At 34.8% G+C, this 25,499-nt stretch overlaps 3 protein-coding genes across 5 annotated transcripts; 2 read left to right on the top strand and 1 right to left on the bottom strand.

The window, feature by feature from the left end:
- Nucleotides 1-644: 644 nt before the first annotated feature.
- On the top strand, nt 645-5,785 carry LOC145097246 (uncharacterized). Of its 3 annotated transcripts, none has more exons than XM_079034778.1 (5): nt 645-1,254; nt 1,479-2,227; nt 2,336-3,952; nt 4,090-4,136; nt 4,263-5,785. In XM_079034778.1, the coding sequence occupies exons 2-3, from the start codon at nt 1,913-1,915 to the stop codon at nt 3,161-3,163; spliced, it is 1,143 nt and encodes a 380-aa protein (XP_078890904.1). In that variant the 5' UTR covers nt 645-1,254; nt 1,479-1,912; the 3' UTR covers nt 3,164-3,952; nt 4,090-4,136; nt 4,263-5,785. The 3 variants fall into 3 exon arrangements, with proteins under 3 accessions (XP_078890904.1, XP_078890905.1, XP_078890903.1); XM_079034779.1 differs by having other exon boundaries at nt 1,479-1,876; nt 1,937-2,227; nt 2,336-4,136; nt 4,263-5,781; XM_079034777.1 differs by having other exon boundaries at nt 645-857; nt 931-1,254; nt 2,336-4,136; nt 4,263-5,781.
- Nucleotides 791-1,716, top strand: LOC145099485 (disease resistance protein Roq1-like). Its single transcript, XM_079037055.1, has 2 exons — nt 791-1,040; nt 1,439-1,716. The coding sequence occupies exons 1-2, from the start codon at nt 791-793 to the stop codon at nt 1,714-1,716; spliced, it is 528 nt and encodes a 175-aa protein (XP_078893181.1).
- A 4,627-nt stretch (nt 5,786-10,412) lies between the features above and the next one.
- On the bottom strand, nt 10,413-13,616 carry LOC145097247 (rRNA (cytosine-C(5))-methyltransferase NOP2C-like). Its single transcript, XM_079034780.1, is given in 10 exon segments — nt 10,413-10,886; nt 11,407-11,468; nt 11,548-11,615; nt 11,713-11,844; nt 11,912-12,140; nt 12,220-12,412; nt 12,532-12,622; nt 12,848-12,992; nt 13,306-13,432; nt 13,520-13,616. Coding segments are annotated over 9 exon segments (1,176 nt in total). The 5' UTR covers nt 13,419-13,432; nt 13,520-13,616; the 3' UTR covers nt 10,413-10,743.
- Nucleotides 13,617-25,499: the final 11,883 nt, after the last annotated feature.

Raw genomic sequence — 25,499 nt, forward strand, 5'->3', positions numbered from 1 at the left:
GAAGGTAGGTTGGGGACTTAAGGATGTTTAAATAGGGTCCAAACCCTAAAAATTATGGTTTGGGGATCATGCTCGTACACCCTGTGTACACTAGGTATGCTAAGCGTACGTGACCTCGGGTCAATTAGCCATTTTGCAACAATTCTCATACACAAGAGCTAAATATAATAAATCTTCATACTTAGGGTTTAATTTGGAAATACCTCATCATCGGGATGTTACAGTGAGCAGATGTCGACGATGGACCTACCCTTAACATCTACGGGGAAGAAATTTTATGGGAACACTTATCTTGATATTCGCAACATTTAGACGACATTCAAAGAGTTATTTGGTTGGAAATGGTTTTCAAGGTAGGTGTGATGGGTTTTAGTTTAGAGAGAGAGAGAGATTGATTGGTTTTATATTTTGTGTTTTATTTATTTTAATCAAAAAACTGAAAAAGAAAAAACGAGCAACATCATCATTATAAAAAAATCCAAAATAATTGGACCAAATTTACAACAAAATGAAAAGTTTAAAATAACATTTGTGCTTTTTTTTTTTGCATTTGTAAAAAAATTTAATCCTAAAGAAAAAAAAAAGTCAAATGGTCTTTTATGGAAACCTACTCAGTTTTTTTTGGACCAAACACGCCGCAAATTCGATAGCTTTTCCACACAATTTCATCACGTTGACACAACCAGTGCTAGACCCATTGTTCTGATTGTACCGAGGGTTATTCGATTCATCTAGTTTGTTTGAAATCGTTTCGCATAAACTGATTGATATTATATAAATCGTACCTTCGATGGCTTGTTCTTCAACTTCATCCATTCAGAAGAGCTTCAAGTATGATGTGTTTCTGAGTTTCAGAGGTGAAGACACTCGTACTAACTTCGTTGATCATCTTTATCATGCTCTTCATCAGAAAAGTATTCACACATACAGGGACGACGTGAGAATCAAGAAAGGGAAAAGAATAAGTAATGAGCTCATCGGATCCATTAAAGATTCAAAGTTCTACATCATTGTTTTCTCCAAGAACTATGCATCTTCTTGTTGATGCTTGGATGAACTTGTGAAGATAATGGAATGTCACAGCACCACTGAGCATACCGCCTATCCCGTCTTCTATGATGTAGAGCCGTCTGAAGTCCGCAAACAAAGCGGGGCAGTAGCGGAAGCATTTGCTAAAGCCTAAACATGAAAAGGAAGAGGCTGCTGGGAAATGGAGAGAGGCTCTGGGTGGGAGTTGAAGAACACCGCTAACGGGTATTTCCTTCATCAAATCTTTCCAATAATCTTGTATCTTGTTTATTTATGGTTTACATTTACCCTGGATGTCAAATGCTCGTACTTGACATCTTAGATTGTCATATTTGAACTCAATTTCTGAGTCTTGTCTAAAAATTAAACATGGAATATGATTATAGGGACTATGTTATTTTTCATGTAGGGATTTTGAGCAAGCTAATTGAATCTTCTTTGAAATACAGGCATGAAGCTGAATTCATCCGAAAAATTGTTGAAGAGCTTTCACTAGAGCTACGATCTGTCAGTTTCAACGTTGATGAAAAATTAGTAGGAATGGAGACCCGGGTCAAGGATGTTGTATCAGCTTTAGGAACTGATTTTGATGTTGCATGCATCATGAAAGGTTGGTGGAAAGATGATGCAATCAAAGCGCTTGAAAGCTGTGGATTTCATGCTAGAAATGGTTTAAGAGTTCTTTAACAAAAATCTCTCATAACTATTAATGGTAATTCTAATTATGAGTGGGTGGACATGCATGACCATATTTTAGAAATGGGCAGGAATATTGTTCGTCGGCTGCACACAAACATAGCCGATTGTGGATTAACAAAGAAATTAAGACATATTGGCTAATGAATTGGTAAGGATTAAGTTTATTTGTTATGACTTAAATTTCATGGTGACTTGTTTTGGGTTACAGGGTACTAAAGCAACAAGATGTATACGATCTACCATGAGATTCAATCTGGATATTGGTATAAAAGGTCTTGGAAAGATGAAGAAACTTAGGTTTCTTTCAATGTTTCTCCCATTTCCCTATATTTCCGAATTTAATATAGTTAGCCAAGACTTTCCAAATGCTTTACAATATCTGCAAGTGAGAAATTACCCTTTTAGGTCTTTACCCAAAACATTTCAAGCAACTAATCTTGTTGCACTTGAGATGACATACAGTAAGATCGTTCAACTTTGGGAAGGGGGAGAAAGAAAGGTATAATTCTTGTTGATTGATTGTTGTCCATGATTCATTATAATGTTGTACATCTGTTTCGTTGTTATTATACCAATATTCATCTTGTTTTTTTTTCGCTTCTATTAGGTTCTCAACAAGCTCAGATTCCTTGACCTTAGTGATTCAATGCTAAGCACCCTTGACCTTGGGCTTACTCCAAATCTCGAGACATTGTCTCTTCAACGTTGTGCTGATTTGCAAGAACTTCACATGACAATTGGATGTTTAAAGCTCACGTCTGTCGACCTTCAAGGTTCAAGGTTAAGGACCCTTGACCTTTGCCTGGCTCCAAATCTTGAGACTGTGATTCTTGCTGAATGTTGTAATTTGGTAGAACTTCACATGCCCGATAGATGTTTAAATCTCAGGTCCTTACTACTCTCTAATTCCAAGTTGAATACCCTTAACATTGGGCTGACTCCAAATCTTGAGTCTTTAGATCTTAATAATTGTTGCTATTTGGAAGATTTTCACATGGCTTGTGAATGTCTAAAGCTGACCAAGCTCGACATTAATCATTCAAAGTTGAGGACACTTGATATTGGGATGACTCCGAATCTCGAGAATTTGGATCTCAGTAGTTGTTATTGTTTTGAAGAACTTCACATGGCCGATAAATGTGAAAAGCTCGCGTATCTAACAATTAGTCATTCAAAGTTGAGGACCCTTAACCTTGGGCTGACTCCAAATCTCAAGACGTTACATCTTAAAGAATGTAGTAATTTGGTAGAACTTCACACTCCCATCGGATGTCTTAAAAAGCTTGCCCACCTAGATATAAGTGGTTGTTTGGGGTTTAACTCTTTTTTGTTTAATTTAAAAAAGACTATACTTCTTGTAGTGATGATGAATCACAATCACTCGAGGATTATACTTCTTGTAGTTTGGATGGATCGTTTGAGGCCGATCCTTTAACTGAGTTACATATCATTGTAAAGTCCATAGAAAGCTGCCCACTTCATCCCAACAATATCTTGCCAAAGTTTCAGTTTAGTTGTTTCTATGAAGAAGATCGACCTTCATTGACTGGAAATCATGAGATGCTTATTTCTCTAGGTATGTGTGCTTGAGACTTTTTTAGGAATTGTTGGTGGGTTACGGCGTTTAAGAAAGTTTAAACTAGAAGGCGATATTCTTGAGAACCTTGACCAGTCAATGAAGGCTGTTGAGTTAGTTTTGTTGTCTACAACGCTTAACTATCTTCCGGATAATATTTGGATGTTGAAACATCTAAAATCTCTCAAACTTAATCTTTGTGTGTGGCTTGAGAAGTTACCCGAGGATCTTGGCCGAAGCTGAATTTTTCATATATAAAGATTAGCCATCTTCCGGATATGTTGAAACATCTGAAATCTCTCCAACTTAGATTCTGTTGCTTTCTTGAGAAGTTACCAGAGGATCTTGGCCGATTAGAGAGTCTAGCTTTATCTTGTACAATGATTAAAGAACTTCCAGATAGCATTTGCATGTTGAAACATCTGAAATCTCTCGAGCTTATTTCTTGTTCGTTGCTTGAGAAGTTACCTGAGGATCTTGGAGGACAACTGGAATGTTTAGAGAAGTGTAAATTTTTACAAGGAATCCCGAATAGCATCGGTAAGATGAAATGTCTAAGATATTTCCATCTCCCCTATTGTATTCGAGTTGAGAAATTGCCTGAGGAACTTGGAAGTTTTGAATGTTTAAAAGAGTTGGATATACAAGGTACAAGCATAAGTCATCTTCCGAAGAGCATTTTTTTGTTGAAAGATGTACATATTAAAATCGGCCACGACTTGGATCATCTTGTCAGTTAGAGTTAAGTTGAAAATCCTGATATAACTTGGTTCATCTTAATGTAGGGTCTCATGTTAACTACCTGAATCAAGCAGCTAGTCATTTGTCTATGGTAAATTAACTTCTTTATTTTTAACAACTTAATGGGATCATTTTAATCCCATCAGTTTTATAGGACTTGTGCTACTAATAAAATTTTGCATCCATGATCTGTTTTAATAATACTTTCTTTCAACAGGACCACATTTATGTTCCACTTGAATCACCTACCATCACATGTTCTCAAATTTCTGGTGTTACAAATTAAGAGCCAATTCCAGTTTTTTACCAACTGTCAGTTATAACATGGGTGGAATCCCAACAAATTACCATGGGGAGGTATATTTTGATATGCAAAACTGTTGGGGCTAAATGCTAGAAATAGCTATGTACTTCCATTTGATTGTGTATTATAGCATCCGACTTTCATTTCATTTCATTCTATTGCAGCATTGTACTTCCAAACTTTTTCTTATTAAGGCATTCTACTTTAAAAAAATCTACACACTTTCAGTTGTTTTTCCTATTAGGACATTATACTCCAAAAAATCTACCCAGTTATAGCAGTGAAATTGGTACAAACTAGTGTTTAACTTCTGAAATTGAAAGGTTCTATTAAATGATTGAAGATAGAAATGGAAGATTACAAACTATTCTTGAAATTCGAGAGGTCAAGATCTCTCCCAAAGTGATTTCTCACCAAAACACGCTTCAAGATGCCAATTTCCTAATCCCGACATCCTATTAATACTCACACAACCGACCTAATCTAAATAGAATGACCAAAATACCCCTGTCTTACTACTTTAGTACAGAGCTGCCACATATTGCCTAACCCTAAAAGACTAGGAATTGCTTTGTATTTAATTGATATTACTATAATTGGCGGACTATTCAAAGTATAATGAAAGTATGATTCTCTAATAAACATATGAATAAAATATGTATGTTGCTATTCTAAGACATATTTCAGGAACTCAGGCTTGCTAGAGACAATAGAGATGGAAAATCTGTTGATTAATGCATGTATCCCCATGCATTCATACCTCCTGATTAGTTTCCTTCTCTTCTCTTCACTTTTTGTCATAACAATCTATATTCAATACTCTTGTAGGAAAGATATGATGAGAAATTAATGAAACACACACTTGAGTAAATTTCTCTCTATTCTTCTCTTATATACATACAGCAACAAAACCCAAGTCCTACAAGGTCAAATGGGGTTGAATGCAAGAAATAACAGGATACTTTTGTTAGTTTCTTTTTTCATAGCATTCCACTTTCATCTATTTCTGTTACATCTATGTAATGTAAAATATCAACCAATTATAGCAATTTGCATTGCTATAATTGAGTAAATTTTTTAAAGTACCATGTTCTAATACAAAAAATTGAAAGTATAATGCTATCATTGGGCAGAGTTTTCAAAGTATAATGTTCTAATGAGAAAAAAAATTGATAGTACAATGCTTTAATTGGGTGGTTTATTTTTAGAATATTAAGACAAAATTGCAAAAATGGTCCCCGTGGTATTTATTTTTTTGGGGTTTTAGTCCAAATCACGATTTTTTTGGATTGGTGGTCATTTTGAACTAGTTTCTTTGCGTTTTTGGTCCCTCAGTAAACTCAAAAGACTAGTATGCCCTTCTGATATTTTTTTATGCCTTTTCTATTTAACTTAGAAAAATAAAATAATTACCTAGTTTGGGGTCTCTCTCTCTCTCTCTCTCTCTCTCTCTCGTCGGCGGCGGCGGCAGCGTCGTCGTCGTCGTCGCCGCCGCCGCATATTCTTCATCTCTGTACCCATTTCATATACATAAACACTAAAAATTTAGAAAAAGCACATATATCAAACAAATAATTCTGTGATTCTGATTCCAAAACTACACATAACTGACCCTGTTTGATTTCCAGGGGAAATACATATAGAACCATCGATTCCAATAGTTGCAGTCTCTATTGCAAAAAATGAACAGTGTATGTGAAAAGTGAAATTATACCTAAGGGGAATCAACGTTACAACCAAGTTGTGATTCAACATTGTAGCCGCAAGACCAGACGTGGTCTTGAAAAGTAATGACGATATATTGGTAATGACCGGTGGCGAAGCTGGAAACATCAGGAGGAAAGGATGAGATTGTAGTGGGTTCGTAGGCGTTAGAATTGATTCCGGTGACGTAGATGGGTTGGCTAAGAGCACCATGGGTGTCGTCTCGTTTTTCCAACATCCCAGGATTGATTCACTAATTTTCCATCAACGAGAATCTTGAAGAACACACAAATGGCAAATATATTTTATTTATGGGTTTAGGGTTGGTTCCACCTCATTTTCCTCACGCTTCCTCTTCTCATTTCTTTTCATCTCCAATAATTTTTCATCCTCCACTGTCACATACAACAAACAATCACACAACTTCGGTTGATCTCTCTAAATCCCTAATGTTCTTAAAATTACATCAACTAATCATTTACCCGGATGCCGGATTTGGATAAACCAGGTACGTCCATGTACATAATCAGTTCCTTCGGTGTCTCCAGTATATCCACTGCAATGTTGCCTTCCGATTCGCCATTTCCTTGAGGAGAACGAGAAGAAGGGAAGATTACCTTACCAATTGCGTCAGGGACGTCCAACTGATGTGGTTGGTGTTAGTTTGGCCCAGAAACAAAATCGAAAAATGATTTGTCGAGGTGTTTAGTTTTTTCCAATTTTTGCATAATCGATTTTCAGAGTATGTATATGTGTATGTATGAGTTACAATGTAGATGACGATAGGTTTAGTTCTACTATGAGATAGAGGGAGAGACATATATATATATATATAGAGAGAGAGAGGTGGGTCCTCTATTTTTTTAATTGTTAAAATAAATAAATAAATATTAAATTAAAAAAATGAAAGAATAAATGAAAAATAAATAACCCAAGGGTATTATAGTCATTTCAATTTTTAGAGGGACTATTTTCACATACAAACTACTCCAAAAGGACCATGAATCAAAAAACTCAGGGTTTGGACTAAAACCCCAAAAATTTGCATAGCACAGGGACCATTTTTGCAGTTTTGTCGGTTGATTATAAAAAAAATAGTAAATTACACGAATGGTCCCTATGGTTTAAGATAATTTGCGTGTTTGGTCCCTAACTTATTTTTTTACTCGGAAAGTCCCTACTGGTTGTTTTTGTTACGCTTGTGGTCCCTGTTTTACCTAAAAAAACTATTTTGTCATTCATTTTTTAATTTATTTAAATAAACACACCCCCAGCACCACCCCCTCACCTTACCTTACATACTCCATCATTTTTCTGTATTTAAATAATAGTCTTTTTAGGTAAGACAGGGACCAAACGTGTAACAAAAGCAAATAGTAGGGATCAAGCACATAACAATATCAAACAGTAAGGACCTTCCGAGTTAAAAAATAAGTTAGAGATTAAACGCGTAAATTACTCCAAACCATAGGGACCATTCGTGTAATTTACTCTAAAAAAATTACATATAAAAATATAAATATTAATTTTTTAAAAAGTATTATTTTGAAATAATACAAATGAAATGATGAATAATCAAGTAATTCAATATATATATTGATAAAAAAAATATTGACATATTTTAAATAATTGTGTTGTATATCAAAATGTAAACATTAAGCATTTTTTAAAGTAAAATTTTGAGATAAATATAAACAAAATTATAAATAAATAGATAATTGAATCTATACTAATAAAAAAAATATTGACATGTATCTTTCCCCTTGCGCCTGATAACTCTTTTGACAAGGAGTCCGCAATTGGAGGAGGGGCAAATGGAAGTACTTCACACTAAACACTCGCTTACGAAATGGAACATAACTCTCAGGATTCGAGGACTGTTTTCTTGTTTTATTGGCACAAGATATTTTTCATCAATTATATTGTTAGATAACTGATTTTGAATTAATCAATACATTGTTATAGTCTTAAGAAAAACATTCTCTTGTTTTCTTTACACAAAATATTGTTGGTCGGTTATACTATTAGATAACTGATATTTAAAGAAAATGTTCTTCATTCACGTTTCTGATCATGTGTTATTAACAGTGGTGAAACATATCAAATGGCTTCTGGTGTTGTCATCCCTCCTTAAGGTCAAAGGTTTAAGTCTCAACATAAATGGAATTAAGGAGTACATTTATATAAAATGTTTTTATGTAGAAGAGTGTTTGGATTTGAGGGTAAAGTTTTAAAAAAAATGTTTAAATTAGTTTATAGCATAAAAATCGTTTCTCGTTCTTAGAAAATAGGCTCAAGTACATTAGTGTGCCATTTTTACCAGCTAGATTTTGCCTTCTAGTTGACTTTTTTTTTCAAGGGATACCCTAGTTAGAGCGGTGAAACCTATAAGAGATGCGGACAATTCAGTCATTAAAACTCTCAGATGCTAATAACTAGTTAGAGGGGTAGAAAATTCGTTCTTTTTGTATAAATCTTATTTCTTGAATTAAATTAGTTGGCTGGTTTTTAAGTCAAGTACTTAGCCGAAAAGGCATGCTCGCAATACTTAGCCGAAAAGGCAAGTCCATTGTGAGCATTACCCGACTTACGTTGGTATTGCATATAAGTACAAGGTTAGATGTGGCTATATAGACAAGTAAAACGGTCCTTGTTGTCGAAGTTTACTATTGGATAGGACCATTTCTTCGCCGCAAGAACATCTCTCTACTTAAAAGAGGGAACGAATCGTGAAGAAAACCAATAACAGCCAAAGGAGGTGATGAAAAGATTCTTGAAACGACCTTTCTTTCGGTTTCAAGTCGGTTGCTTTAGTATTTATCTTTCCATTAACTTTAACTCAAGAAGACGATACTGATTTCAATGATCTTTTTTACATTATTTTAGTATGTCAACCAAGAGCAGAGAAGATAATATTTATCCATAACGATCCAACAAAAAAAGAAATTGATACAAAAACTGATGGTGTTGTTTTCAATTTAGCAAAAACCGAACCAAATCAATTTGGAATGTTTTTATTTTGGAAAGAAATCCTCAAAAATCGAACCCCAAGCTATATTAAATTATTATATTATGTAGTATATGATTAGTTTATTGATATTCATTTTACTTTAACTAAAGGTTTAAACTCCAAACCTCAAAGAGGATAATTCATTTTTTTTTTCCTTAAAGATGGAACAAAAAAATATTAATGCTTGTTGAGTTGTCACCATCTCCAATCATCCGGTAAAAATTACGGGTGTAAAATGTTTTTTTGTAAAATACAATGTTTTAACAAGAAAAATAAAATAAAAAAATACCATCTTTAATATAAAAATGGAAGTACAATGCTACGATAAAATATATATATATATATATATATATATATATATATATATATATATATATATATATATATATATATATATATATATATATATATATATATATATATATATATTAGGCAAAATAACACAAATGATCCATGTGGTTTGCCAAAAATCGTTTGGTAAAGATAACTATGAAAACGTCTACGCGCTTGGTCTTGTGACTTTAAAAAATTACAGGGCTTGTCCTTTTGCTTGACGATGTCTAATTTTAGACGTTATTTGAGCCCACATGTCCATCACACAAGGGTATATTCGTCTTTTCATTGTTCCCCTGTCATCTAATCACATTTAATTAAATTGATGAAGCTAGTCGTCCTTGTATCGTCATAACTCATCCAACAAAAAAACCTATTAGCTTCTTCAACGTTATCATCTGCAAAGAAGAAGGATTTCTCATAGTAGGGTTGAGCAATAATCAAGTTTAACGAAGCACAAATTTTAGAAATTATTTTTAACATTATGGTCAGTTCTTCCAAGGAATGTGAGGGAATACGTGAGGAAGGTGTACGATAAGTCCAGTGTTTGAAAGTTCATCAAGGAGGGTTTGGATCCGCATATGTTTGGTAAAGAGAATAATCAAAAACGGAAAGTGTTCAATTGGAACATGAAAACGTGACTTAATTGGTCCTAGTTACTCTTCGGGACGGAGTGGAAGTACCTCTTTAACAATTTTGCATACCATTATAGATGATGATCAGACGTAATCAACCAAAACCAAAAGGACTAGGCAGACAAATTTTGAAACTAGAGGGACCAAATGCGTAGATGGTTTTATAGTTAACGAGTTTTGGTGATCCACATGCACCAATAGTGTAATTTTTTTCTAACTAATATTACTATTTCTTACACCTTAAAAAATTGTCGCCTGGAAGTTACACAAATTAAAATATTTTATATTAGTTAGAATCTTAAATAATAATAATAATAATAATAATAATAATAATAATAATAATAAAAAACACTCCCTCCTAAGTTATGAAGTTTAACAAAATAAAAGAAATCATGATCCTATCGATTCCATTTCATTGAACAAAACAAATCATTTTTCTAAATCAAATGGATGAAAAATGCTATTATTATTCCATTATATCAAATACTAACTTACTACTTAATTCTATTGTTAATTTAACCTTTCAAAGTCATTCAAGCTACTCTACAATTTGATGAACAACATGGAGAATTTTTGGTCAAGCAAAGGAAGGGTACAAGTATATGAAGCTTGTGGTACAACTATCAACTGCACGCCATCAAATTTGGCACAACTTGCAAGACCCAAGATGAACATCACTCACTACTTTCGAGTGTAGGTTGCAACCCCTTCATCATATATTATCTTTTGCCAATTTTGTGAACTTGGCAACAAAAAGGCCACTCGTTCTAGAAGTCAACGGATCAAAACGTAAAGTCTTTGGTATCCTTCCACTCTTGCATGGCCAAGATTCGGAACCATCTATCACCAACAACTCTGCAAAACTCAAAGGAATATGTAAGGCCACGTTTGAGAACAATAAAATACAACAGTTTGTACTGCATCTGACATGGATTGGATTGGGACTGAGACAGATGTCGACAGAACAAAAATTACAATCTTTTGTCCTATCTAAAAAGGCAAAACAAGGTGAGACAGTGACTCGCTCTCGATCTCTCGTCTATGCAAAAGACATAAACGCCCTCCTCATCTTCATTATCGAAAATAGCCCTAGGAAGCTTGTATAGTCCGGTTATGTCCTGTGTAACAAACACAGTCTGCGTTTGTTACACGGGACAAGACTGTATGGGACAAGCTTTCTAGAGCTATTTTCGATGATGAGGATGAGGAGGGCGTTTATGTCTTTCGTATAGACGCAAGGTCGAGAGCGAGTCCCTGTCTCACTTTGTTTTGCATTTTTGGATGGGACAAAAGATTGTAATTTTTGTTCTGTTGGCATCTGTCTCAGTCTCAGTCCAAAATGCATGTCAGATACAGTAAAGATGAGGGAAATTACCGGCACATGGATTCAAAGAAAGAAATCTCTCAACAACGTCTTCGTTTTGAGCATGAGTTAAACTATTCCATAAAAAATTACAAGAAAACTCGATAGTCAACATCCGGTCAAACCAAAGTAAGATATTGATTTTTTTTATACCTGCAAGTGCTATAAACAAGGTTCCCTCCAACTCTCAATAGTTTGAAACCATTTGTCAAAAGCCGAAACTGCATTGAGTCAAACATGTCAATAAAAGATACAAAACTCTAATAATAATAATAATAATGCTATGTGTAAAAGACGTAAATGCCCTCCTCATCCCACCTGAAGAACAGTCAAATCATCGGTTCTCTCTGCATCCAAGACACGTCTCTCCATGGTTGACCACCCCCAATTTTCAAACTTTTGTATGTGTTTAATTGAACCATCATGTGTACACTCGGCATCCACAAGTACCTGATATTTCAAAAATTAAAAACCGAAATTTAACACAAACCAACAAAATAAATAAATATATAAATACCTTATCATAACCATATTGTGAAATCTCATGGCTTGAAACCGTTTTAAATAATTCAATCTTACTCATTCCAACAACCCCAGAACACCTCCCATAATATATCAACTCCGGATCTTGAACTAATTCCAAAAAACCATTTTTGATTTCCTTATTTGCCCTTTTTCTTTCCTTCCAAGGCCTCCTAGATGTCCACTCTTTGTACAAAAACTCATCTTTTTCCACACCAAATTCCCTGTTCACTAAAAACAACAAAAACTTGTGAGCACAAGTTTCAATTCCAATGTAATACGCCTCTTTTGGCAGAAATTTACCTGATTTAAAATCAGAATGAACACGAATTGGGATAAAATGAAGCTCCATCAGCTACAAAGAGGCGACAATGATCACCAAGTTTATATTTTTGGACTAAAGTTCTACAAGCAGCTAACCGATGTTTTGCCACATCAACACCAGTTACAGAGCCTGAGTTTCCAAGAAGTTCTAACACCATGCAAAGTTTAGCACCTTGTGACAAATTTAGAAATGTGATTATTTTAATGGATTAGATAACAATTAACAATATAAACTAATTGAGATTTGAATTTTGAGACATAAATACAACTCAGCATAAGTTATATATATACCTGGAGCAGCACAAAGATCAAGAACATGGTCTCCAGGTGAGATGTTTAAAGCTGAAACTGCAGCTCCAGATGCTGCATCAATTCCATATATCTGAAGTTTTTTTTATGAAAACCCATAATATGTATTTGGAAATGGGAAGAAATTGAAAGTTTTTTTATTTATATGGTTGTTAACAATGTGTGGTAGATAGGTTAATGTCATGAAATTACAACCAATAGTATACAATTTGTTCTTTACGTCACATATCTTTTAATTGTATTCAATGTCATGAAACTCGTTTTTGTAGTAATTAGTGAAGATAATGTGAAAGATCACCTTTCCTTCTTGATATGACTTCGAGCTAGCAATCTGAATGTGAGGTGGTAGAGAATAAAAATTGGGTAACCATTCAACTTTCTCTAGCTTACATTTGATGTCAGCTTCGATTGCTTCAAGTTGCTCCTCACATCCAGGCTTTAATCTGAAGAAAATACGAGAGAAGATAGATGGATTTGATGGTCAATCTTTATAATTTGCGTATATGCTCTTGTATAGTTCGAATTCCACTCATGAAAAATCTTGATTATTTGTTAAGAAGTGGTTTGTTTGACTTTAAGAAGTCATAATTGGACTTCTTTGAACTGGATTTAGATTTTAGCGCACACTCAATTTCAACGAAATTTATATGAAATTACATATATCATGAAGGAATTTCCATGAGTAAGATAAAATTTTGCAAGGAAAAAGTTAGAATGAAGAACAGCAGCCCTAGGAAATGGGATATGGGAAGTTACCTAATATAGCGAGGTGTAGAATCAGTGGCAGTATAAATTGAAGGGTCGATTCCGTTCTCGTTGAGAAATTCAAGAAATGCATCAGGCAATGGCAAGTTTGAGATCGCTTCCATGCTCTTCGAATTACCTTAACATCATCATATTGGTCTGAGAACTAAGATTTCTTATGCAAATCGTAGTGAAATATTACCTTGCGAATACATTGAACGCTTACCTTGATAAAAATTGAAAACAGTTTGCTGTGATTCGAAGGGAGATTGAACTGGTAACGAGGTGCGGAATAGTTTACCCTAAATTGGACCACGAGCAAAAAACCAATAATGGGTTAGGAAAAAAGGTTTGGAAAAAAAAATGTGTTTAAAAGTCATTATGGGTGTTTGATTTAGTTTTTGAGGCAAAAGTAAAAGATGTTTAGTAAAAACATTTTTAAAAATTATTTTTGGATTTTGAATATAAAAAAAACCAATTTTTTGGAAAAATCAGAAAAATCTGACTTTTTGCAACTTTTCCAAAAAGAACTTTTGGTCTCTAAAAAGCTAAGTCAAACACCCTTTATATCTTGTTATTTAGCTTCATTTTTTCCCTTATTTGTTACTATATTTCAAACACTATTTTATTTTTAGGTCCTTGGTAGGGGTGTTCGCGGTGCGGTTTAGAGTTGAAAACGCAAACCGCACCGCATATGCGGTTTGAGTTTTTTGGAAACCGCACCACAAAAGCTCTAAACCGCATTATATGGTGCGGTTTCATGCGGGCGGTTTGTGCGGTTTATGCGGTTTGATAAGTTGTTTCAATTTATAACTTTGGTTGTTATTCATTCTATTTAAACACTTTCAAAATTTATTAATTATATTGCATACCCTTTAAAGGGCATAAATATTGCAAATAAAAAAACCACATTATGTTTTGCTAAGTTGTTATGACTTATGAAATTTGATATCATATTTTAAGTCTTTAATTACCATATTTAATCATCGTGATATAGAGTAAAGTTATTGGGCAGTATTAAGTATTTGATGATTGGAAACTTTGATATGTGTGTGTGTGTGTGTATATATATATATATATATATATATATATATATATATATATATATATGACACGGTGTGGTTTGAACCGTGGTTTGGTAACTATAAACCGCAAACTGCACCGCATAGTGCGGTTTGACAACATTACGAACCGCAAACCACACCGCGAAATCCTAAACTGCATTATGCGGTGCGGTTTGGTGCGGTGTGGGCGGTTTGTGCAGTTTATGCGGTTTTTTGCACACCCCTAGTCCTTGGTGGGTCTTCAACAAGTCATGATAACGTGTAAGTTTCGTATTTTTCTCGGTTTGAATCTAGCCTCAACATTTACGTATGAGTTTTCATGTAGCCTAAATATTTACGTATGAGTTTGCATTTAGCCCCAACAATTTTTTGTTCCCCATTTGTCATTATTTTTTAGAAAAAATTTCATTTTAGCTATTGGCCAGTCACGAATAAGTATTTTAAAATGTAATAACTTAAAATGAAAAAGAAAAAAATGAAGGCGAGAATCGAAATTGTGACTTCTCCTTGAATGTGGGTGGCGTGTGTTAGCTAGTAAGTTAACGACTCTCTTTTTTGTATTATCAGTATTTGTTGTATTTAATGTGCACGTGAATTTTAAAATGAAGGAAAAAGACCTAGTGTAAGTCTTGAGTCCGAGACATTTAATAAACGATGTGACATGTTAATACTTGAGCCAATAAAAATTGTTATTTCTTTGGTTTCTCAATAAATATGTCATTAGAAATTTTTAGTTTTTCAACAAATATGTTATTTTTAGTTTTTGTTACGAATGAATTAACAATTTTGATTTTTGCTTAAATATTAACATGTCATAATGTTTAATAGATGTCTCATACTCAAGACTTATACTAGATCCTTTTCCTCCATTTTATAATATATGTGTACATTAAATACAAAAAATATTGATAATACAAAAAAAGAGTCATTAACTTACTAACTAACATGCATCGCTCCTCCAGGAGAAGTCGTAGTTTTGATGTGACAACCTGAAATTTTTTGCCTTAAAAGTCGTTCAATTCAATCAAAGTCAGACTCACTCCTGCTATCTTTTAGCACTGTTTAGACTCTGTTTGAGTGTTCTGAGCACAATACATTCAAGGAATGAGTGTTAGAAAGTACCTGCTAGAACCACTGAACAACATTCAAGCCTTAACCACCACCAACATGAGTTCACGGCCACAACACTTAGAGTTTATGGTCGTAAACTCCAAGTGGGCCGTAAACTAACCTATATATATATATATATATATATATATATATATATATATATATATATATATATATATATATATATATAAGTCTTGGCCATTTCTTTCATTCTTTCTTTCCTTGGCCGATTTTCTTCCATTCACTCTCAAGTATCATCCAACTTTTCATCTTAGATCTTCAAAAACGTAAGTGTTCTATCCCATGATTAGTTGATACACCTTCTTAACTAGCCTCATCCATTGATTTCATCCATGGAAATCATCTTTTGGTTAGATCCTCAACTTTCACCAAGAACACCAAGAACACACACTAGTGTTTTAGCCCGAAATCAACTCTTTTAGCTTCCATTCAAGTATCATCCAACTTTTCATCTTAGATCTTCAAAAGCGTAAGTGTTCTATCCCATGATTAGTTGATACACCTTCTTAACTAGCTTCATCCATTGATTTCATCCATGGAAATCATCTTTTGGTTAGATCCTCAACTTTCACCAAGAACACCAAGAACACACACTAGTGTTTTAGCCCGAAATCAACTCTTTTAGCTTCCATACCGTAAGTATTCTTTCATTATACTTCATATCTACTAGGAAGCCTTGAATCACACCCTTGAAACATACATTTTCCCAAGAACATCTTGAGTTTACGGCCCAAGATCTTCCTTGGTCGTAAACTCAATGTTATAGTATGTTTTGACTTTAAACTCTTGTAATGAACAAGCCTTAGACCTTGGACCCCTCATTGGATGTTGTAGGATCTTAAAACACACACTTATGTATAATTGACCATGAGTTTACGGCCGTAAACTCCCTTGGCCGTAAACCCATGGCCGTAAACACAAGTTTAGTGCCATACACCCTCCTTTGATGAATCACATGTGATTCAACACTTCAAGACAATGTGTCACACCCCAAAACCAAGAACGGCGGAAACGTTCTGGGGTGGAGGACGTCATTTATAATATCAACAACAATGTAAAGTAGTAAACAAGCAACAACATCATCCATTGCATTAATAATATAATTATTATACAAATATGTTCTGTCAAATTTTGATAAACACTAAAGCATAAATCAAAATGAAAGATAAGTCTTGAACAAGCTCCATCTTCCTTTCTCCTTGCATCGGTACCTGTCTATGATGACCTGAGGATACAAGTAATTTTGAAAGCGAGTATCAGCTTTGAAGCTGGTGAGATCATAAGTATTTAGTGTCTTAATTTGTATGTAAGAATTTGTAAGTATATGTATTGTAAGTATTGAAGGTGTATATGAACTGTAAGTGTTTGAAAAACCCTAGAATCCCTATGATTCCTACTAGTATATGAAGGTGTCTTCTACCAAGACCTAACTGTTCTGAATGTAGTCTTCTACCAAGACCTAACTGTTCTGAATGTAGTTTTCTACCAAGACCTAACTGTTCTGAATGTAGTCTTCTACCAAGACCTAATTGTTCTGAATGTAGTCTTCTACCAAGACTTAACTGTTCTGAATGTAGTCTTCTACCAAGACTTAACTGTTCTGAATGTAGCCTTAGTACTACCCTTTGGTACCAAGGTAACTAACGATGTTAACTGATGACATCCGTAGATGTACATTTACCTCTATTGCTAACATCTGGGTATAGGAATAGTCAGTCCCTTAAAGTATACCTATAATGGTATCAACCGTTGACATCCGTGGATGTGCTTTTACCTCTGTAGCTAACAGAGATTTTAGGAATGGTCAATCCCACAACGTATCCTTTGGTACTAGGATATTAAATCCAATCTATCTTGTCGATTATGTGATTGTATCACAAGGTAAAGATATGAATGAGGATTTGATAACAGAGTCGATACATATAAAATGTAATAGGACTCCTTCTGTAATATCTATGTAAAAGTACTCATATAAGTGTGATCATGTAATTGTATAGTAGAGTCTTGTAATGTTCTACGTGTGCTAGCTGTAATGTATGTTCTCTCTATCTAGCAAGTATAGTAATGTACTGTATGTTCTACGTGTGCTAGCTGTAATGTATGTTCTCTCTATCTAGCAAGTATAGTAATGTACTGTAATGTTCTACGTGTGCTAGCTGTAATGTATGTTCTCTCTATCTAGCAAGTATAGTAATGTACTGTAATGTTCTAGAAAGTATTGACTCATGAATGAACTGACTCATTGTATGATATCGTGTTCTAGTAATAGTTCTAGTATCTTCCTAAACTACCCGCATGGTAGTTTACTAGTAGTCTAACTGGTACGTATGGACATGGATGTATACCCTTGCTACCCAAGGGCATGGGATGAACTGGAAGGACCTTTTATGACTATATATGTACACATGATATATAACTAATATTTAAATGACTTTCGGACGGGTACCCGATGTCCCACCAGACCACATCTCAAGTGCGAAAAGGAAATAGGGTGGATAGCCTTCCTAAGTCTTTTAAACATTTCTTATATAACTATACATATAGAGGCATGCAATTTATAATACAATAAAAGCATAAATAAGTTTTGTAAAACATTTGGAACATAATTATTATTTTAAGAAAAGATCAACTTGATGTCAATCTATAAAACAATTTGAAGGCATAAGTTTGGTAAAACAGTTTAAGCATAAGGAAACATTTGTTTGAAACACAGTGGTAAATAAGTTTGAAAGGTAATGTACAGAGTAAGATGTACAGTGTAATAAGTAGTTTAAAACATATAAAATGTTTATAAAAATCTTTTGAAGGAAACCGTTTGGTAAAACGGCTAATGAGTAGCCAAATCTTTTGAATGCTGTATATTAATCACATGTGATTGATATAATAAATAGCGTAATTCTACTTATTAATCGCATGTGATTGATATAATAACTAGCATAATTCTACTTGTACCCCCCCCCCCATAAAACATTTAAAAATAGTTTAAAACATTATTTAAGGGGTATGAACTCACCTGCAGTAAGTGACTGGAATTGAACGGACTGTTATCGTACGGAAGGAACGGACAAGTGCTTGGTGTCAAGTGAAGACTTAGACACACACAATGATCCTAATTACATATGAAAACATATGTATATAAATAATTAGTGATTAAAACACTAATTATACAAGTATAAACATTTAAGCGCGAGGAAAACACTTTTGGTCAAGTGCTAGGAGGCTAATGGGTTGCAACAAAGGAGTGCAAAGCCCCTAATGAGAGTTTAAGGTCTAATGACCATATTCATTGGAGTTTACGGCCCAGGGGAGTAAACTCATGGCCGTAAACTCTCAACCAAGGCTTGAAATGGCGCTTAGAATTATTACAACTCTAGTGGGGAATTGTTTCAAGGCTATACATGTGTTTAGGGTACCATATTAACTCCTTTGGGGAGTTTACGGCCCATAGACCATATTCCCTTGGAGTTTACGGCCGTAAACTCCCTTGGGAGGGTGATTATGGTGCTTTCAAGTCTCTATAATAACTAGGAACAATTCTAGGCTTTTGTACTTGGCTTTAGAAGAGTTTATGGCACCATTTGGTACCATTTTATGGAGTTTACGGCCCTAGAACCTTTTGGGCCGTAAACTCCCTCACTCATGGAGTTCTAAGTGTTTTAACTAGTCCATAACTCATTTAGGTACATGCCCAAATTGTCTCTTGGCTTAAGGAAGGATTTAGGGTGTCCTTTGACCCCTTTAAAGGTGTTTACGGCCCAAGAGTTGTCTTGGCCGTAAACTCCTTTTTCCTTGTGATTTCTTGTGTTTGCTAGGCTATAAACACTTTAGGGTATTTGTCTAAAATAGAGTCCAAGCCTTAGGTAGTGTTTCAAAGCAATTTGGCACCTAAAACATGGAGTTTACGGCTTAAGAAGCTCCTTGGCCGTAAACTCCCTTCTTGCCATGATTCCTAATTGTTTTGTGGTATAAAGCATGAATTGGAGGCTCCTAGTTCGAGTTCTAAAGCTTTGAGGGTCATTGGAACCCTTAAGGACCTTAAAATGGAGTTTACTCCCCAAGAACGTTCTTGGGCGGTAAACTCCTGGATCTCACATATCTGGCATGTAATCTATGTTATTAAGCTTATAACAAGTATTATAAAACAACTAGAGAAGTATACTCACGATTTGGGATAAAAACCCGAAGATCCGTGAGAGAGAATTTGGCTTTTCTCTAATTGGAATTCAACTAATGAACCAATTTGGTTCAGAATTCTATTTATAGTCCTGAGATTTTTGGCAGAAATATTTCCATTCTCGGAATGAATTCTAATGTCCTAGAGTATTGGAATTTCAGTGTTGCACAAAACCCTAGTGCATCCACTCTCCTAATATCTCCTTAGATGTACAATCCTGAAAACTGCCAAACTTATACTCGAAATTTGAGTTTTCACTGTAACTGCTCTACTTCTATTGGCTTGGTGTGGTTTGTTCAAAATGGAAATTTCGGGTTGTCACACAATGTTCCTTAGTCCCTTAAGTTGCTTCCCTTCATGATTAGTTGTATTATAGGATAATTATATACATATGTGTACCAATATATGTCATTTAGGAATCATTTGTGTATTGGAACTTCTCATCCTTACTAGAATCATTTGGATTACCAATCATAAGGTGAGTTCATACCCCTACATTTTATCACTTTTCACTGTTTTAAGGGGGGGGGGGGGGGAGAATACAAGTCTAAACACAAGAAATTGTGTTTATTATAAATAAAATGCTATTAAATGTTGTAAATGACATTAAGTCATCAAAATGCTTTTAAATGTAAATAAACTCTTTTAAATATTAGAAAATGCTTTTAAATGTTTTGTTAAAATCTTTTAACTTAAATTGTGTATAATTGATGTCTATGTAGATATAATTATATAAGAATTGTTTAAAGGACTTAGGACTGACTACCAGCTTTATTTCCTTTTCCTTGTTTGGATGTGGGCTTGGAGTAAGGTTGTTTGTCCGAAGGTCGTTTAAATATTAATTATATATTATGTATATGTACGTAGATTTAAAAGTTCTAGAAGTCAGTTTAATACCTTGGGTAGCAATGGTATTCATTCAGGTTAAGTCAGTTCAGTTGAGTTCAGTCCGTCAATTACACAGAACTTACTAGTAAACTATAGGGAGTATAGTTAGAGAGTCAATGCTCATTACTTGGTAGATCCATACTTATCACTTGGTAGTTCATTGAAGTCATAGCAATGCATAGAGATCTAATACTTGTTAGTCTTATCTATTCATAAAGTACGAACAATAATACGAACTAAATATAAGGAACTCAAAAAGGTACATCTTTCAATGTACCATATATATAAAAGGGGTACCCGGGCACAGTACTGTACCTTCATATAACATGGGTATGCGAGCATTGTATCAAGACACCAATCATAGGTGGGTACGCGCACATAGTACCAAGACCCAAACATAACAAGAATATAGGTAGTACTTTCTGTGATTGCTTAGTATATACACATAAGTTATGTAGAATGGGAAACTGATAGACGGTTGACTGTGTGAACTCTGTTTTGCTTTCCTTTTCCTTGTTTGGATGTGGGGGTACGACAGGATCGCACAATCAAGTGTCCGTCTGTTTCTGATTATGTATAATAAGTATGTACTATGTGAATCTTAGGATAGTCTTTTCAAAGTGTATTCAGAGTACTATTCAGAGGAACACAACGATCGTACTATAGTCTTTTCATAGTATATTTATTATACTATGAACTGAGACTGAACTTGCTATTTTAATAGCATAATATCCAACACAAGAATGGTTTTATGAGATGTAAAACTAAATATGCTATTCCATAGTATATTTATACATTCGTTAAGTCGTACTTTTGGTGAGTTACAAGCTATCTATTCCATAACACAGTACGCCAACCTTCAGTATAACGGTTTTCGGAGATAAAACAATGGTTTGATAACAGTTAAGGAATATGGGTTTTCCTAGGTTTAATGGTAACATTTTCTAGGTATTCTAGTAACATTTACTAGGCATTCTAGTTCATTATAAAGGATTCTTAGGAAGGTTATTATTATGATTTCCTTGCTTATACATTCCCTGGTTATATATAACGAAGATCTGGTAGACAATAGAATGTGAGATTTCTAACTTAGTTTCTTTTCCTTGTTTGGATGTGAAACTAGGGTAGAACCCTACAATTTATTATCCGTCCAATCTTGATTATATCATAACATGTGTACGCTAAGTTTTCAAGGATATTAACTCACCTCTTAGTTAGAATCAGTATAACATAGATTACTTTTAATTATAACTATAATCCTTCAGTTTATACGAAAGGTTATATATAATGAAGACTAGATAGATTGGAGATTGTGTGAACCCACTTTTACTTTCCTTTTCCTTGTTTGGATGTGGGGGTACGATCGAATCACACAACCGACTATCCGTCTCGTATTGATTATATGCAATTAGTATGAGCTAAATGATTATAGAGGAAATTGCTTCAGTATTACTTTACTTTTAAGGTAACATATGGTTTTCTTGTCAGTCTTTCAAACTTGTTCAATTGTCAAAGAAGTTTCTTACTTTAAACTAAATATTATGCACTCACCAGCTTTATAGCTGATACTCGCTTTCAAAATACTTGTATTCTCAGGAATATATTAAGACAGGTATCCAATCAGAGTTCGTGAAGACGGAGCAGTAGTTTCTCGTCGTATCTTTTGATACTATTATACTATAACAACATGTAATGTTTTGAATTCGATGTAAACACTTTTACATATATATTAAAGAAATTTGTTGCTTTGATTAATATTATTCAATTGTTGTGATACTACATATGACGTCCTCCACCCCCGAATGTTTCCGCCGTTCCGGTTTTGGGGTGTGACAGATTGGTATCAGAGCATTGTTTATAGTGAACTAAGTATATCAACCTATAAAAGTTATACAACTATAAATATAATGGGGCCGAATTGCTCTGTCTAAAAGTATACTTATAAATATATCAATATTATCCAGAAGTATACATGCTCACATATATACATACTAGAATAAGTATCACATGTGGAACAGAACAAAAATATTTAATTGTTGGGCACAACAGTCAAACCTGGGCGGTTATGTAATCATATATGGGATGAATATAGCCTGATCAACTATATTTATTTGAGATATGGTGAACGTGTGTTCGGGAATGATAGTGGTGTTGCGACAAACCTAAAACTTACCAAATACTAGGTCCAAAGAATTCTTTAGAACAAAACATAAAGTAAAATACTATATGAGTATTTTAAGATACTATCCAATAACAATACTAAAAGTGTACAATAACAAGAAAACTTAAGAATCAAACCCTAAACGGAGATACTATATGAGTATCTTCAATAATTGTAAATAATTATATGAGAATTAAAAGACCCTTACCGATCAGTCTATAATTGTAGAGTGTATACATCCTAAAGTTATATATAATAAAGATCTCATAGACTTAGAATGTGTGGTTTCGCTTCACTTCCTTTTCCATGTTTGGATGTGGATTTAAAGTATTATCACATATTCGAATGCCTATTAGATCCGAGATATATATAATTTGTATACCCTATGTTATTATAGAAAGACTCAATAAGGATCTCAAGTTAAAAATTTAGTACTAGAAATAGAATAAGTATTCTCATAACATTCTTTAGACATTCCCATTCTCGCACCAACAACTTAGCTAGAGACACCACCTCACTAAGATAGTCGACAGAGGAGTCAAGGAGGAACAAGGAGGAAGCCACAGAGAGAACTTCGAGAAGGGATCCGAAAAGGAGTATGAAGCTAGAGGAATGCCAGAGGACATCATAGGAACATAATAGGACATCAGATTACTTTCGTCAGGAGTAGGACATGGAACAGAGGAAACCACTCGCGAGTCATGCAAAGTAGCAGAAAACCTTATGCGTCGCTCAAATAGCTAGCAGACCAATACGACCTAGTGAGTTAGTGAATACACTACTCACACTATGTGGTAGGCATAAAGTCTTTATAATTACTACTCATTAACTCCAGTAAATCAGATCATAGGATTTCAGTTAGGGATAACCACAACCATAAATTCATAAGTCTATTGACCTCTGTTATGAATTGTTTACAGAACCACTTTGAAAACATGAAGCACTCAGTTCGAATAACATTTGACTTGATTTCGTTCCTAAAAAACGTATCCCTATATTATCTTTTCATCTATTTAGATAAAAAGATGCCTCCCAGAAGAAATCCTAGACGCTTTAACACCCAAGCAACGGAAACACCACCGCCACCACCACCACAATTCGATGCTGCAATATTACAGGTAGCAGTCACAACTGCAGTATCCGCAACCATGGAACGCTACAACGCAATGGTTACCAAGAAGATGGGTGACAGTGTCATCACCCATAATCATGTGCATCAGAAAGAATGTTCTTATAAGGAATTCAGGAACTGCAAACCCAAAGCTTTCAATGGTTTGAGAAGACAGAATCAGTCTTCGAGATCTGCCAATGTCTGAAAAGAAGCAGGGTAAAGTTTGTTGCTTGCACTTTCACAGAAAGAGCCCTCACATGGTGGAATGGCCATGTGAAGTCACTAGGTTTAACAGTGCCAAATTCAATGGGTTGGGAGAACATGAAAGAGCTGATGAGAGAAGAATACTGCCCCAGAGGCGAGATACAAAAGCTAAAGGAAGAGCTTTGGAATCTCACAGTGGTTGGGTCTGATATAGTGACCTACACTAATAGATTTAGTGAACTAGCGACACTATGCCCAGAGATGGTTACTCCTGAGAGTAAGAAGATAGAGAGATACATCTGGGGATTATCTCCTCCAATGCAAGGAGATATATTATCATCTAATCCAATCACTTTCGATAGTGTCAAATGCTTGGCACAAAGGCTTGTTGACCACGAAGCTGGTCAAGGTGTGATTACCCCGAATTCTGAGTCATCAAAGGGGGATGCCTATAAGCGAAAGTCTTGGAATGATAAGAAAAGGAAATCAACGCAGAAGGCGAAGATTTATGCTGCTACAACTCCGGTCAACCACCTAGCAACTGCCAATAATTATGCTGGAACACTTCCGAAGTGTGACAGGTGCTCATTTCATCACACCAGAGCGTGCCGTGAGATGCATTGTAAAAATTGCAACAGAAGGGGGCACACTACTCATTTCTGTAGAGCGCCGGCACAACCTATCTCCCAATTCCCTGGCGCCAGATTCAACCAGGCTTGCTATGGGTATGGAGAAACGGGGAACATGAAGAGGGATTGCCCAATAACAAAGAACTCTGGCATAGATGGAAGGATACTAATGATCACCTCCGCAGGGGAGACTACTCCGAATCCATGTTGAAATTCTGGTACGTTCCGTAGCGATAATGTTAGACTTATAAACTTTTAAAAATTTGTGCAACTAGAGTCATATCATTCTACGAGATCCCATCAGTTATAGGGACTCTCGTGCTGCTTATACTTGCTTATTGCAGTATACCTTTTTCGCAGCTGTAGTATCATAGATGAAACTAAGGTTCTGAAACTCTTTCATAGGTTGCACCGTTGTGTTTTTGTAACACCTTTCTGAACTAGTCTAACTCCAGTTATTCCGAGTAGTCTGACATTTTCACTTGACTTGAGTCGATTCGATCCTCACAGTGCCAGTTTCGTGCAAAAATTCTCTTCCCTGTAATCAAATTTCTAGCAAAGTCGTCGTTCAAGAACTCTGAGGTACTCATGCGTAGAGTGCCATATGTCTCATAACTTTCCCGAAGTATCCTCAGTAAACCTCTCCGGAATACCACTCGTACAGTATGTCAAGTTTAATACCAAGGACCCATACGGTTAATCTATCGCAGAAGAATGTATACACAAGGGTGGTATAAAATAAAGGTTCTACAGGCTTAGAATTGATGATTCCGCTTTAACTTCTTTTCCTTGTTTGGATGTGAGCTTAGAGAAGAATCATCTATTCGACTGCTTTTTCAATCTT

This window comes from Lactuca serriola, chromosome 4 (assembly GCF_051521515.1).
Source record: "Lactuca serriola cultivar US96UC23 chromosome 4, Lser_US96UC23_V15, whole genome shotgun sequence".
Classification (NCBI taxonomy): Eukaryota; Viridiplantae; Streptophyta; class Magnoliopsida; order Asterales; family Asteraceae; genus Lactuca; species Lactuca serriola.